The 12936-nt window shown below is 54.8% G+C and overlaps 1 protein-coding gene across 5 annotated transcripts in view; it reads left to right on the top strand.

Annotated features, from left to right (window-relative positions):
- The window catches only part of CXXC5 (CXXC finger protein 5), a 33013-nt gene extending 26199 nt beyond the window's left edge, over positions 1 to 6814 (top strand). For all 5 annotated transcript variants that reach the window (XM_080674163.1, XM_080674164.1, XM_080674165.1 and 2 more), the window contains exons 2-3: positions 3263 to 4333; positions 5776 to 6814. In XM_080674163.1, coding sequence (XP_080530289.1) covers positions 3422 to 4333; positions 5776 to 5820 — 957 coding nt within the window. In that variant the 5' untranslated portion in view covers positions 3263 to 3421 and the 3' untranslated portion in view covers positions 5821 to 6814. The remainder of the gene's footprint in view (positions 1 to 3262; positions 4334 to 5775) is intronic.
- The last annotated feature ends 6122 nt before the right edge of the window (positions 6815 to 12936 follow it).

Raw genomic sequence — 12936 nt, 5'->3', positions numbered from 1 at the left:
TATGACCAACTGCTTTCTCTTGGTCCCTAGGTCTGGGATTCTCTCCTCAGGGCTCTGCCTCCATGTCGCTCAGACCCGGGTCGGTGCGCTGGGTTTGAGTCTGGCCGCTCATCCTCTGCTTTCTGTGATGCTGTGTCCTCCAGCCTTTACCATTTGCCACATCCTCTCCAAGTCCTTCTTTCTTTACCCACCCCTCAGCTCTGTCTCATGATCCTCTATCCCCACCACCTGTCCCTGTTCTTTGGCCCCCATGTTCCTCTTTGCCCCCCAGCTCTCTAAGACTGATCTCCCCCACCCCCCTACACCCCCCTTGGGCTCTGTCCCGCCCGTCAGCCCCTGGTCCCAGCTCCTGGCCGGCCCGGCTCCTGCATGGACAAAGGGGTCCTTTGTGGGCTGACCGCGCCTGGCGGGGCGGCGGGGCGCTGGCTCCACATTGCTGATGAAACGGAGCCCTTTGTTGTCCCTCCTCAGGCGCAGTATTTCTTTTTGGGGGCTGGATGCGTTCCTGGCAGGGCCGATGATGGATGCGCCCGCCGCCGCCCGCCTGCCCGCCAGCTTTCCCTCCCGCTCATTCCCGCTCCGCTTCAACGCAGCCCCAGCTCCTCCCCTGCTGCCTTGGCACTGCCAGGCCCTTTCTGGCCTGGGAAGGGTTGCTGTATGCCCTGCAGTAGAAGGCTGGGGCCTGGGAGATGGCCTTCTCTTATGTCCTCCTGTTCCATGAGTAGAGTAAACGGGCCCTGTGGTCAGGGGTCCACTGAGACCAGGGCATCAGCTTTTTCCAGGGTCTGAAGGAGGGGATGAGCCAGGTAGAGGGGCAGATTTGGAACATCTTAGGGACCAGGACTTGGGGACTAAGTGTTGGTATCTGCCCACTCTGGGCTTTGAAGATAGTTAGCCTGCATGCCAGTTCCCCTTGTGTACGCCCCATCTTCAGTTGCTGTGGCTGAGAAACCACAGTGTTCTGCCTGCAGCACCTGTTCAATGACATATCACGTCCTCTGTTCCTGAGCTCAGCATGTCCCAGGACCTGGGGGGCTGGGAGAGGGTAGTCCCTGAGGAAAGACAGAAAAATGGAAGATTTAAAGAGAGATTCAAAGACAGGGCCAGAGATGAACAGAACATGAGGTTTGGTCCCCATCACAAGAGACTCAGGATGGAGACAAAGCTGGGAGGTTCAGCCAGAGCACCAGCCCTGAACGCAGGCCGGGCTGTGTTGGAGGGAGCTGACTTCTAATTGACCTGCCAGCCCCGCACGCAGAGCCAGATCCTGGAGCTGGGAGGTGGCGGTGGGGGGTGGGGGGGGCGGGGGTGAGTAGAGCAAGAGCAGAGTTAATGCCGCTATCGATTTCTGCCACCAGCCAGCAGGCCGCAGAGGCGGGGGGGATGCGCACAGGGGCTAGGGCACAGATTGCTCCCCTCCCCAGCTCTCCAACCCGCGGGCGTCTTCCTTCTCCTGTCGGGCTGCTAGGAATGTAGTCTAGGGCTGGGTAGTTGAGCTCAGATGGGCAGGGGCTCGGTGAGTTGACTTGGGGTGCTGGTCTCTGGCCTGATCTCACTAGCCCTAGGCCCCAACACCTAGCCAGGGTCACTGGTGCCTGGAGGGAAACTGACCTCTGAGGAGAAAGGCCGAAGAGCTGGCCTGGGCTTGGTCCTTAGGAGGTAGGGTGGAGCAAGGCTATCCTTGGGGATATATGACCCTCTTTCTCTTACTACAACTCTGACGTCTGTGACACCTGAAGCCCAGCCTGGACAGGCCCTCCCGGGTTTGTCCTGGTGGAATCTGCCAGCTTGCCCAGCTCTTCCTCACCATTCATCTACTTTCACTAGGAAGGAGCCTAGGTGGGCTGGTGCCCACTGGGGCAGGGCAAAGAGTGTCTGGCTTTCTACTAATGCCTGCCATTTGTCTCACCCTGGAGATAAGTGTTTCCCTTTCCTACACTTGCTCCTCCTTGTTACCACTGCTTAGCAGTCTTGGGGCAGAGGCCTGCCTGCTTGGGGTCTCGATTTTCCTCTCTGTGTGTGCACAGGGGTGGACTGGATGACCTTCTGGGACACGCTGCGTCCTGTGACTGGGGGATGGTGGGGTTGCCTGGGGACAAAGATGCAGTGTGTGCCGCCCCCAAGGCCAGGGCGGGGCAGGCCCAGCCAGATGTGCGCCTCCCCCTTGATCCACCAGCTGCTTAGGCTGGGCCCTGTCCTCCCGCCTCTTTTCTGGGGGTTGCTAGGCCAAGGCAAGCAGACAGGGAAGGAATGCTAGAGAGCCAGGGCTGCTGAGGAAACTGCCACTCAACTCCATCTGGAATAGTTCCTCCCCGAGCTCCTGGCCAAGGAGCCTGGCTGCTCATGTGCCTTAGTCTTGGGGCCTGAGCAGAACAGGTCCTGTCCTGGGAAGGGTCACACCTAATCTCAGTTCCAACTTGTACCAGCCAGAGCTCCGTCCTGCCCACAGCCCAGGTCCATCTGGAAGTCAGGCTGGAACACAGCAGTGAGGCCTGAGTAGAGATAAGAGTGGGGTCTGTGGTTTGAGAGTGAGAAGGAAGTGTGTGCTGATGTGTGCACAAGCGTGTCCCCCACTCTTGCAGGCGAAGGCTTGTCCTCTGGCATAGTATCCTGTCTGCCCTGTAGCAGGAGGATACATGCTCCCTGAAATAAGGTTTCTGAGCTCTATTTGGCAAATTCTATTAAACAAAAGCAAACTGTTTCCTTTACCTGCAGGACCTAACAGAGCCTTGAGATAATTGATGTGATAGGAATATCCAATGAGAATCCAGGGGCAGCTTCCCACACTTTTTGGTCTACACCTTCTGTTGGTCTAAACTTCAGAGGCTGTTCCAACTCCTCTTCTCTATAGTTGGGTCAGGGAAGGAAGATTCGGAAGTAGAAGGTGACTTTATAATCTCCCCAAGCTTAATAAACATCTCCAGCTCTCAGCCCAGGAAGGACTGCCTGCCTCCATCAGGTCTCCCAGATCCTAGCAAGGCAGTTCTGGCTGAGCCACTTCATTTATCATGCATGGGCTAGTCAATTCTCTTAAACCTTGTCTTCCTCATCTATAAAATAGGATATTACTAGTCACTACATAGGGTTCTTGTGAGTCTTAACTGTGATAATTCAAATTTTAAAATCCTACCTATGCAGGCGGGCTGGCACTTATTGAATACCTAGCGGTTGTTAGATATTGGGGTGGTGGTGGTGGTGGTGGTGGTGGTAGAGGAGGAGATGTTTACCACTGCTCTGACACTGTATCCTCTTGTCCTGACAGAGTGAAGACACTTCCATGTGAATAGCTGACCATGTGCCTGCCCTGAGCATCGAGGCCCACCAGGCATCGCAATTGTGGGCAGCAGGGCCCAGCATTTGTCTGAGGACTCCCATAGTTGGCAGGCTCCCCCAGCACCCGGGTCTGGGCCTCGGCCCCACCATGTCGAGCCTCAGCAGTGGCTCCCAGGACACCAGTGGCAGTAGCAACACCACCAATGGCAGCAGTGGCAGTGACCCAAAGGCAGGAGTGGCCAACAAGAGTGCAGTGGTGGCTACTGCTGCACCAGCCTCCGTGGCCGATGATGCACCACCCCCCGAACGTCGGAACAAAAGCGGCATCATCAGCGAACCCCTCAACAAGAGCCTGCGCCGCTCCCGCCCTCTCTCCCACTACTCTTCCTTTGGGGGCAGTGGGGGCAGTGGCGGTGGCAGCATGATGGGTGGGGAGTCTGCCGAAAAGGCTGCTGCAGCCGCAGCTGCTGCCTCCCTGTTGGCCAATGGGCACGACCTGGCCGCAGCCATGGCTGTGGACAAAAGCAACCCTACCTCAAAGCACAAAAGTGGTGCTGTGGCCAGCCTGCTGAGCAAGGCTGAGCGGGCCACGGAGCTAGCAGCTGAAGGACAGCTGACGCTGCAGCAGTTCGCGCAGTCTACGGAGATGCTGAAGCGCGTGGTGCAGGAGCACCTACCGCTGATGAGCGAGGCGGGTGCGGGCCTGCCCGACATGGAGGCCGTGGCAGGTGCCGAAGCCCTCAATGGCCAGTCCGACTTCCCCTACCTGGGCACCTTCCCCATCAACCCAGGCCTCTTCATCATGACCCCGGCGGGTGTGTTCCTGGCTGAGAGTGCGCTGCACATGGCGGGCCTGGCCGAGTATCCCATGCAGGGTGAGCTGGCCTCTGCCATCAGCTCAGGCAAGAAGAAGCGGAAACGCTGCGGCATGTGCCCGCCCTGCCGGCGGCGCATCAACTGCGAGCAGTGCAGCAGTTGTAGGAACCGAAAGACTGGCCATCAGATTTGCAAATTCAGAAAATGTGAGGAACTCAAAAAGAAGCCTTCCGCTGCTCTGGAGGTAACGGCGCCTTAGAGGGAGGTGTGTGGGCTCTTGTGTCTGTCTGGCAGTCCAAACCCACCCCCAGCCCCACCTTTCCTGCCTGGGTGAGGGTCTGGGGGACGCCCAGTCCCTGGGCTCTGGGGTTCTAGGCCAGTCTTTGAGACACCAGTTCACTGCCCCCAAAATCAGAGCCACATCCTGACATCCTGTTAGGTTGTAGTTTGCAAGGCAAGCATAAAACTCCAGGCAAGGGCCTCGCATTCCCAGCCAGGCCCCCCCAGGAGTTCTGGGTCAGGTATTGAGATTCCCATACACATCCCAACTTTCCAAATTTCAGACATGTCCTAAAGCTTCCCGTCTGTGACCTAAGATTCTGGGACTTTACCCTGTCCCATTTGACAGGGTTCTGTCTCATGGACCCTGTGGCTTTAAGGTAACCCTATCACTTGTCCGTTCAGAGCCTCGCCTTTCCCCCAAGGCCACTCAAGGATAGAGCAGCTCCAGTGCTGGCAACCCTGCTCTGAAGCCTGGAAAAACCCTGGTTCTAGGTGCCTCATTGACATATTTGGGGTGCCTTGAGGCCCCAAGATCAGTCTGGCTGCACAGCTGATGACCTGGAGTTAGGTGGTGAGCCTAGGGTGTGGGCAAGGCCTGTGCACTATGGGATTGGCTTAAAGGAGGCCAAATGGTTCCCATATTGCTCTCTCTCTGCCTTGAGGCCAGGCCTGTCCCTGTTCCCCCAGCTGTGTCAGCCCAGCTGTGGTGCCAGGCCTGGGTACAAAAGCATCTTTTCTGCCTGCTGTCCCCACCCCTCTATGAGTGGGCTTGATGCAAATGTCCAGAATGGTTGGAAAACAATAATGGCATCTCAGCTGTGGCTACCCACCCCCTGAGCCCCAAATCTCATATATCTGCTCTCCTGCCCAGAGAATACACCTATATGCACACAAAGGCACCCACTCTTGTCTATTATAAACACACACACACCCCAGTGCACATAGATGTAGCCTCTTAATAAACATAGCAAGTATCCTTTTTCCCCACCACAGCTCCAAACATGCTACACACTGTAGCAGAGCTCAAGGCGTACATCCATATATGTGTTCAGTGCACACGCTTACACACTCATTCGACAGAAACCTGCACACAGCTCCCAGATGCACCACAGCCGCCTGGTGTTTGTGGCCTTTGGACCAGGGGAAGGGTTGTTTCTGTCTGGAAGGAGGCTTTCTGGGCACAGTGGTTCAGGAGGCCTCAAGGTGCTCCAGGCCTTCAGCGACCCAGGGGGTCAAGGCTCCTTCTCTGGCCTGGTCAGGATGGCAGGAACTCCACAGGGTGGCTGCCTTTACTCTGTGCCCATCCCTCCACCATGAGACCATCCACGGGGAACATCTTTGCACCAGACCCAGCCGGACCCTGACTGAACTCTCTCCTTGTTTTTGTCTCCCGCCCCCCGCCAGAAGGTGATGCTTCCGACGGGAGCCGCCTTCCGGTGGTTTCAGTGACGGCGGCGGGAACCCAAAGCTGCCCTCTCCGTGCAATGTCACTGCTCGTGTGGTCTCCGGCAAGGGATTCGGGCGAAGACAAACGGATGCACCCATCTTTAGAACCAAAAATATTCTCTCACAGATTTCATTCCTGTTTTTATATATATATATTTTTTGTTGTCGTTTTAACATCTCCACGTCCCTAGTATAAAAAGAAAAAAACATTTAACTGCTTTTTCGGAAGAACAACAACAACAACAAAAAAAAAGAGGTAAAGACGAATCTATAAAGTACCGAGACTTCCTGGGCAAAGAATGGACAATCAGTTTCCTTCCTGTGTCGATGTCGATGTTGTCTGTGCAGGAGATGCAGTTTTGTGTAGAGAATGTAAATTTCTGTAACCTTTTGAAATCTAGTTACTAATAAGCACTACTGTAATTTAGCACAGTTTAACTCCACCCTCATTTAAACTTCCTTTGATTCTTTCTGACCATGAAATAGTGCATAGTTTGCCTGGAGAACCCACTCACGTTTATAAAGAGAATGTTGATGGCGCTGTGTTGAAGCCCCTCTGTATCCATCCACGTGGGCAGAGCTGTCTTGAGCTCACAGAGGGGGAGGGACACCCCAACCCCCAGGCCCAGGCCAGGTGTGCTACACCCACAGTCCCCACAATAGGATCCCCCACCCCAACAATGATTTTGCAAAAATGAAAGTTCTGTTTGTTTATTCATTGAGATCTGGGAGCCCATGTCTCGATAGTTCTGATCATGATCATGGCTACTTCCCTTAGAGAAAATAAGTCCATTTTTTCCAGCCTGGCTGATGGCGACAGAAGAAAAGGGCTTCTTTGCGTGGTCCCCTGCCAGTGGGGGTGGGTGCCCAGGGGGGTCCCCTTCGGCCTGGGCCCTCTTGCCCATGGCCAGCTTCCTGCTGATGAACATGCTGTTTGTATTGTTTTAGGAAACCAGGCTGTTTTGTGAATAAAACGAATGCATGTTTGTGTCATGAAGACCGCTGGCTTCTTGCTCTTGGGTTTGGGGGGCTGCTGCTGGGCAGGGGTTGTCTGGGATCACCTTGGGGAAGAAGAAGAATCACTCAGGGACATTTAGAGTGGGATCTCTTGGGAAGTGAGGCCCTCTGGATACACAAGGAGCAGCCAGCCTGGATGACAGGATGGAAATGCTATTAATCTGGCAGTGGCTGGTACTAGACAGAGCACCTCCCCTGCCTAATTGTACCCCTGCCTCAGAACCGGAACCTCCAGGGACTTTTCATTCACCTGGGGCCACCTTCTCTATTCATCTAAAGTCAACAGCACCTGATCAGTGCAAAGCAGCCAGCAGTCCTGGGGGTGGGGCTTGAGCTGCCTGTTCAGGTTCTTATCTCTTCTTACTTGCAGGGATCTAGTGCTCCCCCAGCCACTGATGCATGTCCCCAGGGTTCATAACCAGCACACACACACACACACACACATGCATGGACCCCATGCACCCCTCTTTAGGCCTGAGGGCTATTGAACTGGGGCCTAGGGTATCCCTGGCTTTGTCTCTTATGACTATCCCCACCCCCAGAAAATTTGTTGGCACACGGTTGTCTGAGACCTCAGAGGTCAGATGACGGGAAATCACGCACACAGAGCCTCATGGTCTAGGCCAGGGAGCCTGAACCAGAAGAGATGGCTGCTGTACACCCCCACCCCCTACCCTACACATCACAGAGGCTGGCTGCAGGATAAGGCCTATCAAACACTGGACAGGGAGGCATTCTTCCCACCCAGCTGCTTGGAGCCTGGCTGAGACAGGCTAGACTTGAGGAAGGTCTTCCTGAAGATGTTGGGCCTGGCTTCAGGTGGGTGAGGGCTTTGGGGATGGTGGAAGGAGCTACTTCTGAAGCTGAGTGGGCAGAGAGGTGAGGGACATGGGACGGCTCTTATCATTTCCGGGAGGGGAAAAGCAGCCATGTTGGTTGGGGGTTCTGACCCTCAACCCTTTCCCGTGTGCCACAAGCTCCTTTCTAGCACCAGGAGCTCAGCAGCCTGGCCTGGCACAGCGGGGGAGGTGGGAGGCTGCTTTCAACTCCATCTCTGCCTGGGAAAAATTCCCTTTCATGTGGCTGCCTGTGATCTCTCCAGGCGGCTCTGCCAATGGGGGCGTCCAGCGGGGAATAGAGGGAGGTGTTGCAGCGGGGGCACCCTCACCCCCTGCACAAGGCAAACTGCAGCACCTCAGAACCTTGAAGGGATGGAGAGGATCCTCCTTGGGGGGGGGGGGGATGGGAAGCCTGGCCAGCAGGGGACACCAGGCTGGAGGCCCCTGCATGCCCCCACCTGGCTGCTGGCAACACAAAAGCTGCAGATGGCCTCGGCCAGCCCTTAAGTGCGGAGTGGATGGCTCCTGTGCCAGCCCCAAGGGGGAGGGGGGTGCCGTGACTCAGCCAGTCTGTACCTTGTAGTGTGCCAACTTATAGCCCAGCCATAGCTCCCGCCCCCCCTACCCCCCCCCCACACACACACCTACAGAGAAGCCCTCACCTTGAAGGCCCTCACCTCTTCCAACTTCAGCCGTTTGTGCCCTGCTTTGTGGAAATGGTAGGTCAGCCCCCAGGCGAGGGTGGGGATGGCTGTGAGTCTGGACACATGAAACCTCAGTTACCTCATCTGGGAAATGGGGACAATTAATAGTCTCTCTCCCATAAAGTGGCCTTCAGATGAAATGAGATCACTCTAGGGAAGGGCCTGGCTCATCTTAAGCGCTTGATCAATGGCAACTGGTGGTGGTATTTTATTTTTATTTATTTTTAAATGTTTTTATTGACTTTAGAGAGAGAGAGAGAGAAGCATCAATGTGAGAGAAACATCAGTCCAATCCCTCCTGTATGTACCCCGACCAGGGACTGAACCTGAAACCTGGGCATGTGCCCTGACCAGGAATCGAACTGATGACCTGATGAACGGGACGGTGCTCAACTAACTGAGCCACACTGGCCAGGGCTGATGTTACGATTTTAAAACTATTGACCTAAATCTCACCAAGATGTCCCCCACCTTCCACCCAGGGTGTGTGTCTTCCCTAAAAACCTTGCCATCCCACCTCCCACCTCACCCCTTCCCCAGCAAGCCCCAGCCCTGTCTGTCTGCCTGTTGCTCTGGCTCACTGCCTCTGAAGCTCTCTCCTGATGGTCTCTGACTCTTCTGTCTCTGAACCTCCATGTCTCTCATGTTTCTCCATCTCTGTATCGTGTACTTCCCTGCCTTTCTGTTACAGGTTCATCCCTGCTGCTCTCCTGTCTGACAGAGAAGTATTTAGGGGTGGCTTCCCCATGAAGTATGCCCAATGCCACTCCCCAGGAGGTGCTCTCAGCTCCGCTCTGCTACAGTTGGGAGCCTGACCTCCTAGTGACCCAGGAGCCTTCACCTGGGTGGCAGGGAGTGGTGTGATAGGCTGGAGGGCACAAGGGGCTGGAGTCAAAACCAGCCTCCATGCAGCCAAGTGGTGTGGGGTGTGTGTGTGTGTGTGTGTGAGAGAGAGAGAGAGAGGGAGAAAGAGAGAGGAAGCGAGAGAAAGAGAGATGCTTCAAGGCCCTGACAACCATGTGAAGCCTGTGTGACACTATGTGTGACACTGAGTGTGTCATGCAATGGGTCTGTGACAGTGTGTGGTAAACTATGATGTGAGACCTCTTGTGGCTGTGGGTTAGTATATGATGTCAGCAGCCACACTTTGGGATATCCTGTGACATCGCATGTGTAATTCTGTAACATTGTACAATTCTGTAACAGACCCAGTGTGATGCCAGGTTGTACAACTGAATGTGTGACATTGAGTGATTCTATATGTGGGACATTGGATATGCAACATTGATAATGTATGGCATACATGACCCTATGACAGACACTGGATGATTCTATATGGTTTGTGACATTGTATCTGGGAGGCCATCAGGGTGTGGCCCTGAACTGACATTAGCGATTCTATATGATTGTGTGATGCTGGCTTGTGACCCTGTGGTAGTGCTCTGGGTGTGTGCTCATGACATTGTGTGTCAGTGTGCACCTGTGACCCTCAGTAATGCCGACACTATGTGCCTTGAGTGTCTTTGTCTACAGCATTTCCTGGCTCTCTTCCCTGACAGCCATGCAACTCTGGGGACAGAGTGGGGCCCCTGGCAGCCCATTACCCCCAGCCTGGTTCTGAGGCCCAGTCTGGGTGGGAGAGCTGGCGTGGGGGCAGCAGGCACAGTTCCCACGGCCACCACAGCCCCTCTCCCAGCCCCACCACAGGGCTTCAGCTCCACAGAATATCCTGGCAACTCCAGCCTCTTTGTTCTCTGTGGCCGCCAAAGGCCTCCCCCACCCCAGCCTGCCCAGTGCTTGCCAGGCGCCCCCTCCTCCCCACAGCAGCAGGGCTTGGCCTGACCTAGTCCCTTGCTGCCCTTATTCTCCCCTCCCTGTCTGGGGCCCCTGTCTCATGCCCTGAACCTGACTCAACACTCCATACTGAGCCTTTGAACCTCTGCAATGAGCTTGCTATGGTCGGTCATGTTGTGCAGGAAGAAGGATGCAGGAAAGCTGTAGTGTACTGGGTAATTATGGGCCAGGAGCTAAGCTCTCTTATATGGGTACTTCTCAGCCCAAGGCTAGTTGAAGGCTGCCTTCAGTCTGGGATAGTTTCAGTCGTCGAGTAAGTTTGCTTTTTTGGCTCCAGAAAGTCATCAGGATGGGGATTATTCTGTATTTTATAGGTGAGAAACTGAAGCCCAGAGAGAGTATGTGACATGCCAGGTCACAGAGCAAGATGGTAGCAGGGTCCTAATTAGAACTTGGCTCTTGGCTGCCAGACCCCTGCACCAGACTAGGCTGCTTTGGAAGAATCAGCTTCCTCAATGGACAGAAAAGGGGGTCTGGGAATCTGGACACATTGGTCCTCTTTATTTCTTGGTCACCTGGTCACCATGTGTCAAAGTCATGGTGTGTGTGTGTGTGTGTGTGTGTGTGTGTGTGTATGCACCCTTGCTCCTATGCCCTTCCTGGATGACCTTGGCCAAAAGCCCTTGCCTCTCTGTTCCCAAGAAAGAAGGGCCAGAGGTTGTGGGGTGGGGCACGGGCAGGGTGCTTTGCGGAACAAGGTCTCCTGATAGTGCCAAGACACACAGCTCACACAGCTTCTCTAATAGGGACATGGGGTTGGTGGTTCAGTGGGATAGATTCTGGCTTGAGGCTCCAGCCTTTATTCCCAGGCTAAACCTAGCTCTGCTGTCACAAAGAAGGAGGTGGTAATGGCCGCACGACTCTGCGTTAGTCAAGGCCACTTCAGCCTGACCTGATTGCAGCATCAGCTCCCACTCCTTCCCAGGTGCCGGAGATGGATGGATGGATGGAGGTCATTGTGCAGCCCGCCCCAGCCCCCCACTGCCCACCCGAACCCTTTGCTGACAGGCACTGCTGACAACATCCTCGGTGGGGGAGGACAACCAAGGCGGGGGAGGGCCAGGCAGGCACCAGCATGTTAATAATACAGACCTTGGCCCAGGCACCCTGCAGGCAGGTAATGGCACAGAGAGGTCCTGCTGTCCCACCAAGGTCACACAGCCCTCCAATCCAGGGAGTTATGTCCCAAAGGTCCACAACCCCCTGAGAACCCCGTGAAGGCTCTTTCAGCCACTGAGTGGAGATGGCTGGGGAAAGTGGAGGGGGTGCAGGAGGGTCCCCTGAGGCCACCGACCCAGCTGCCAGAGCGGACACTTTCATCTTTTCGCCTGTTGACCTGCCATCCCTCAGCGGCATTAAATTCCCCTCCTGCCAGAGAACAAGGGCTGCCTCAGATTCCAGGCAGCAGGGCGTGAAGATGGGGCGGGCCCAGGGGAGGAGAGCCAGGTCCTCCAGGTTCCAGGCCTGGGTGCAGAGCTCCTGCGCTGGGGGCAGGGGATTTGGTCTGTGGGTTCTGGTGCCCAGCTATCCCGGTCGGATGCAGTCTATTTCCTGTTGCCTTTTCCTGACTGATGCCTTCCTTCCCCTTCAGGTGCTGCCTCCTCAGGAGCCTTCTTAAGCCTTGCAGGCCAGGTCTACTGTCCCTGTGCTACCCCCATCACTACACTATCACTCTGGGTGACATCACCTGGCTTCAGGGGTGTGGTCTACAGCACTGGCACCAGAAAACCTCTGTGGACTGAATAAACATCTTATCTCCTCTTTCTGGGCATTTTTTCCTTGTGCATTTCCAATTCTAATTGGAGTGTTGTTCACTGGTAAGGGGAAACTTATTAGAAAGAGCTCCTTTCCTCAGCCCCTAGCTCACTGAATCCTCACAGTGAGTTATCCTATTTTATAGATGAGAAAGTTGAGGTTCAGAGAGGTAGACGTAAACATACACAAGGTCACACAGCCGGGCTCCTCTGTTTTCAGAAGCTGGCTTTTAAACACCTGGTTATGCTTCAGGCTTTGACTGGAAGGAACCCACACCCCCACCCCACTTGCTGCTTGTGGTCCTGCACAGGCGTGGAAATAGGGTCAAACATGACTTCCTCTAACTTTTCTGCACTTTCTGACTTCTTTTTTTTACAGTGAACATACTGCTTCACAAATCAGAAAACTCACCCTAGCTGGTTTGGCTCAGTGGATATAGCATTGGCCTGTGGACTGAGGGGTCCCAGGTTTGATTCTAGTCAAGGGCACATGCTTGATCCCGGGTAGGGGGCATGCAGGAAGCAGCCAATCAATGATTCTCTCTCATCATTGATGTTTCTATCTCTCTCCCAATCCCTTCCTCTCTGGAATCAATAAACAAACAAACAAACAATAAAGCCCAAACGTTCTTAAGCCCAGGAAGGTTTGGAAACAAAGAGGACTGTATGGAGTGAAGGTAGATGGGTGGTGAAATAATGAAATGACAGGATTTGGGTATTTGGGTGCAGCTGGACTCTACAAAGGCCTCCTCTCCTCTCCTCCCTGGGGCCTTTCTACCACACTCCCAGCCCCTCACCCAGCTCAGGCCTGCCCAGGAGTGGGCACCACCCGTGACTGAGTTTTGGCTGTGTCACAGTGGGATCCACAGGCAGCTGCTGGGGTCCTGGAGGAGTGGCTTTGAGAGTGAGGGTAAGGGTGGTGCCCACTGTTGATAAGGCAACAGAGCCTTC

The sequence above is a fragment of the Plecotus auritus genome (genome assembly GCF_963455305.1).
Source record: "Plecotus auritus genome assembly, chromosome: 6".
Taxonomy (NCBI): domain Eukaryota; kingdom Metazoa; phylum Chordata; class Mammalia; order Chiroptera; family Vespertilionidae; genus Plecotus; species Plecotus auritus.
Note: the sequence above shows the minus strand (reverse complement) of the source record. Positions and strands in the feature narration are given on the sequence as shown.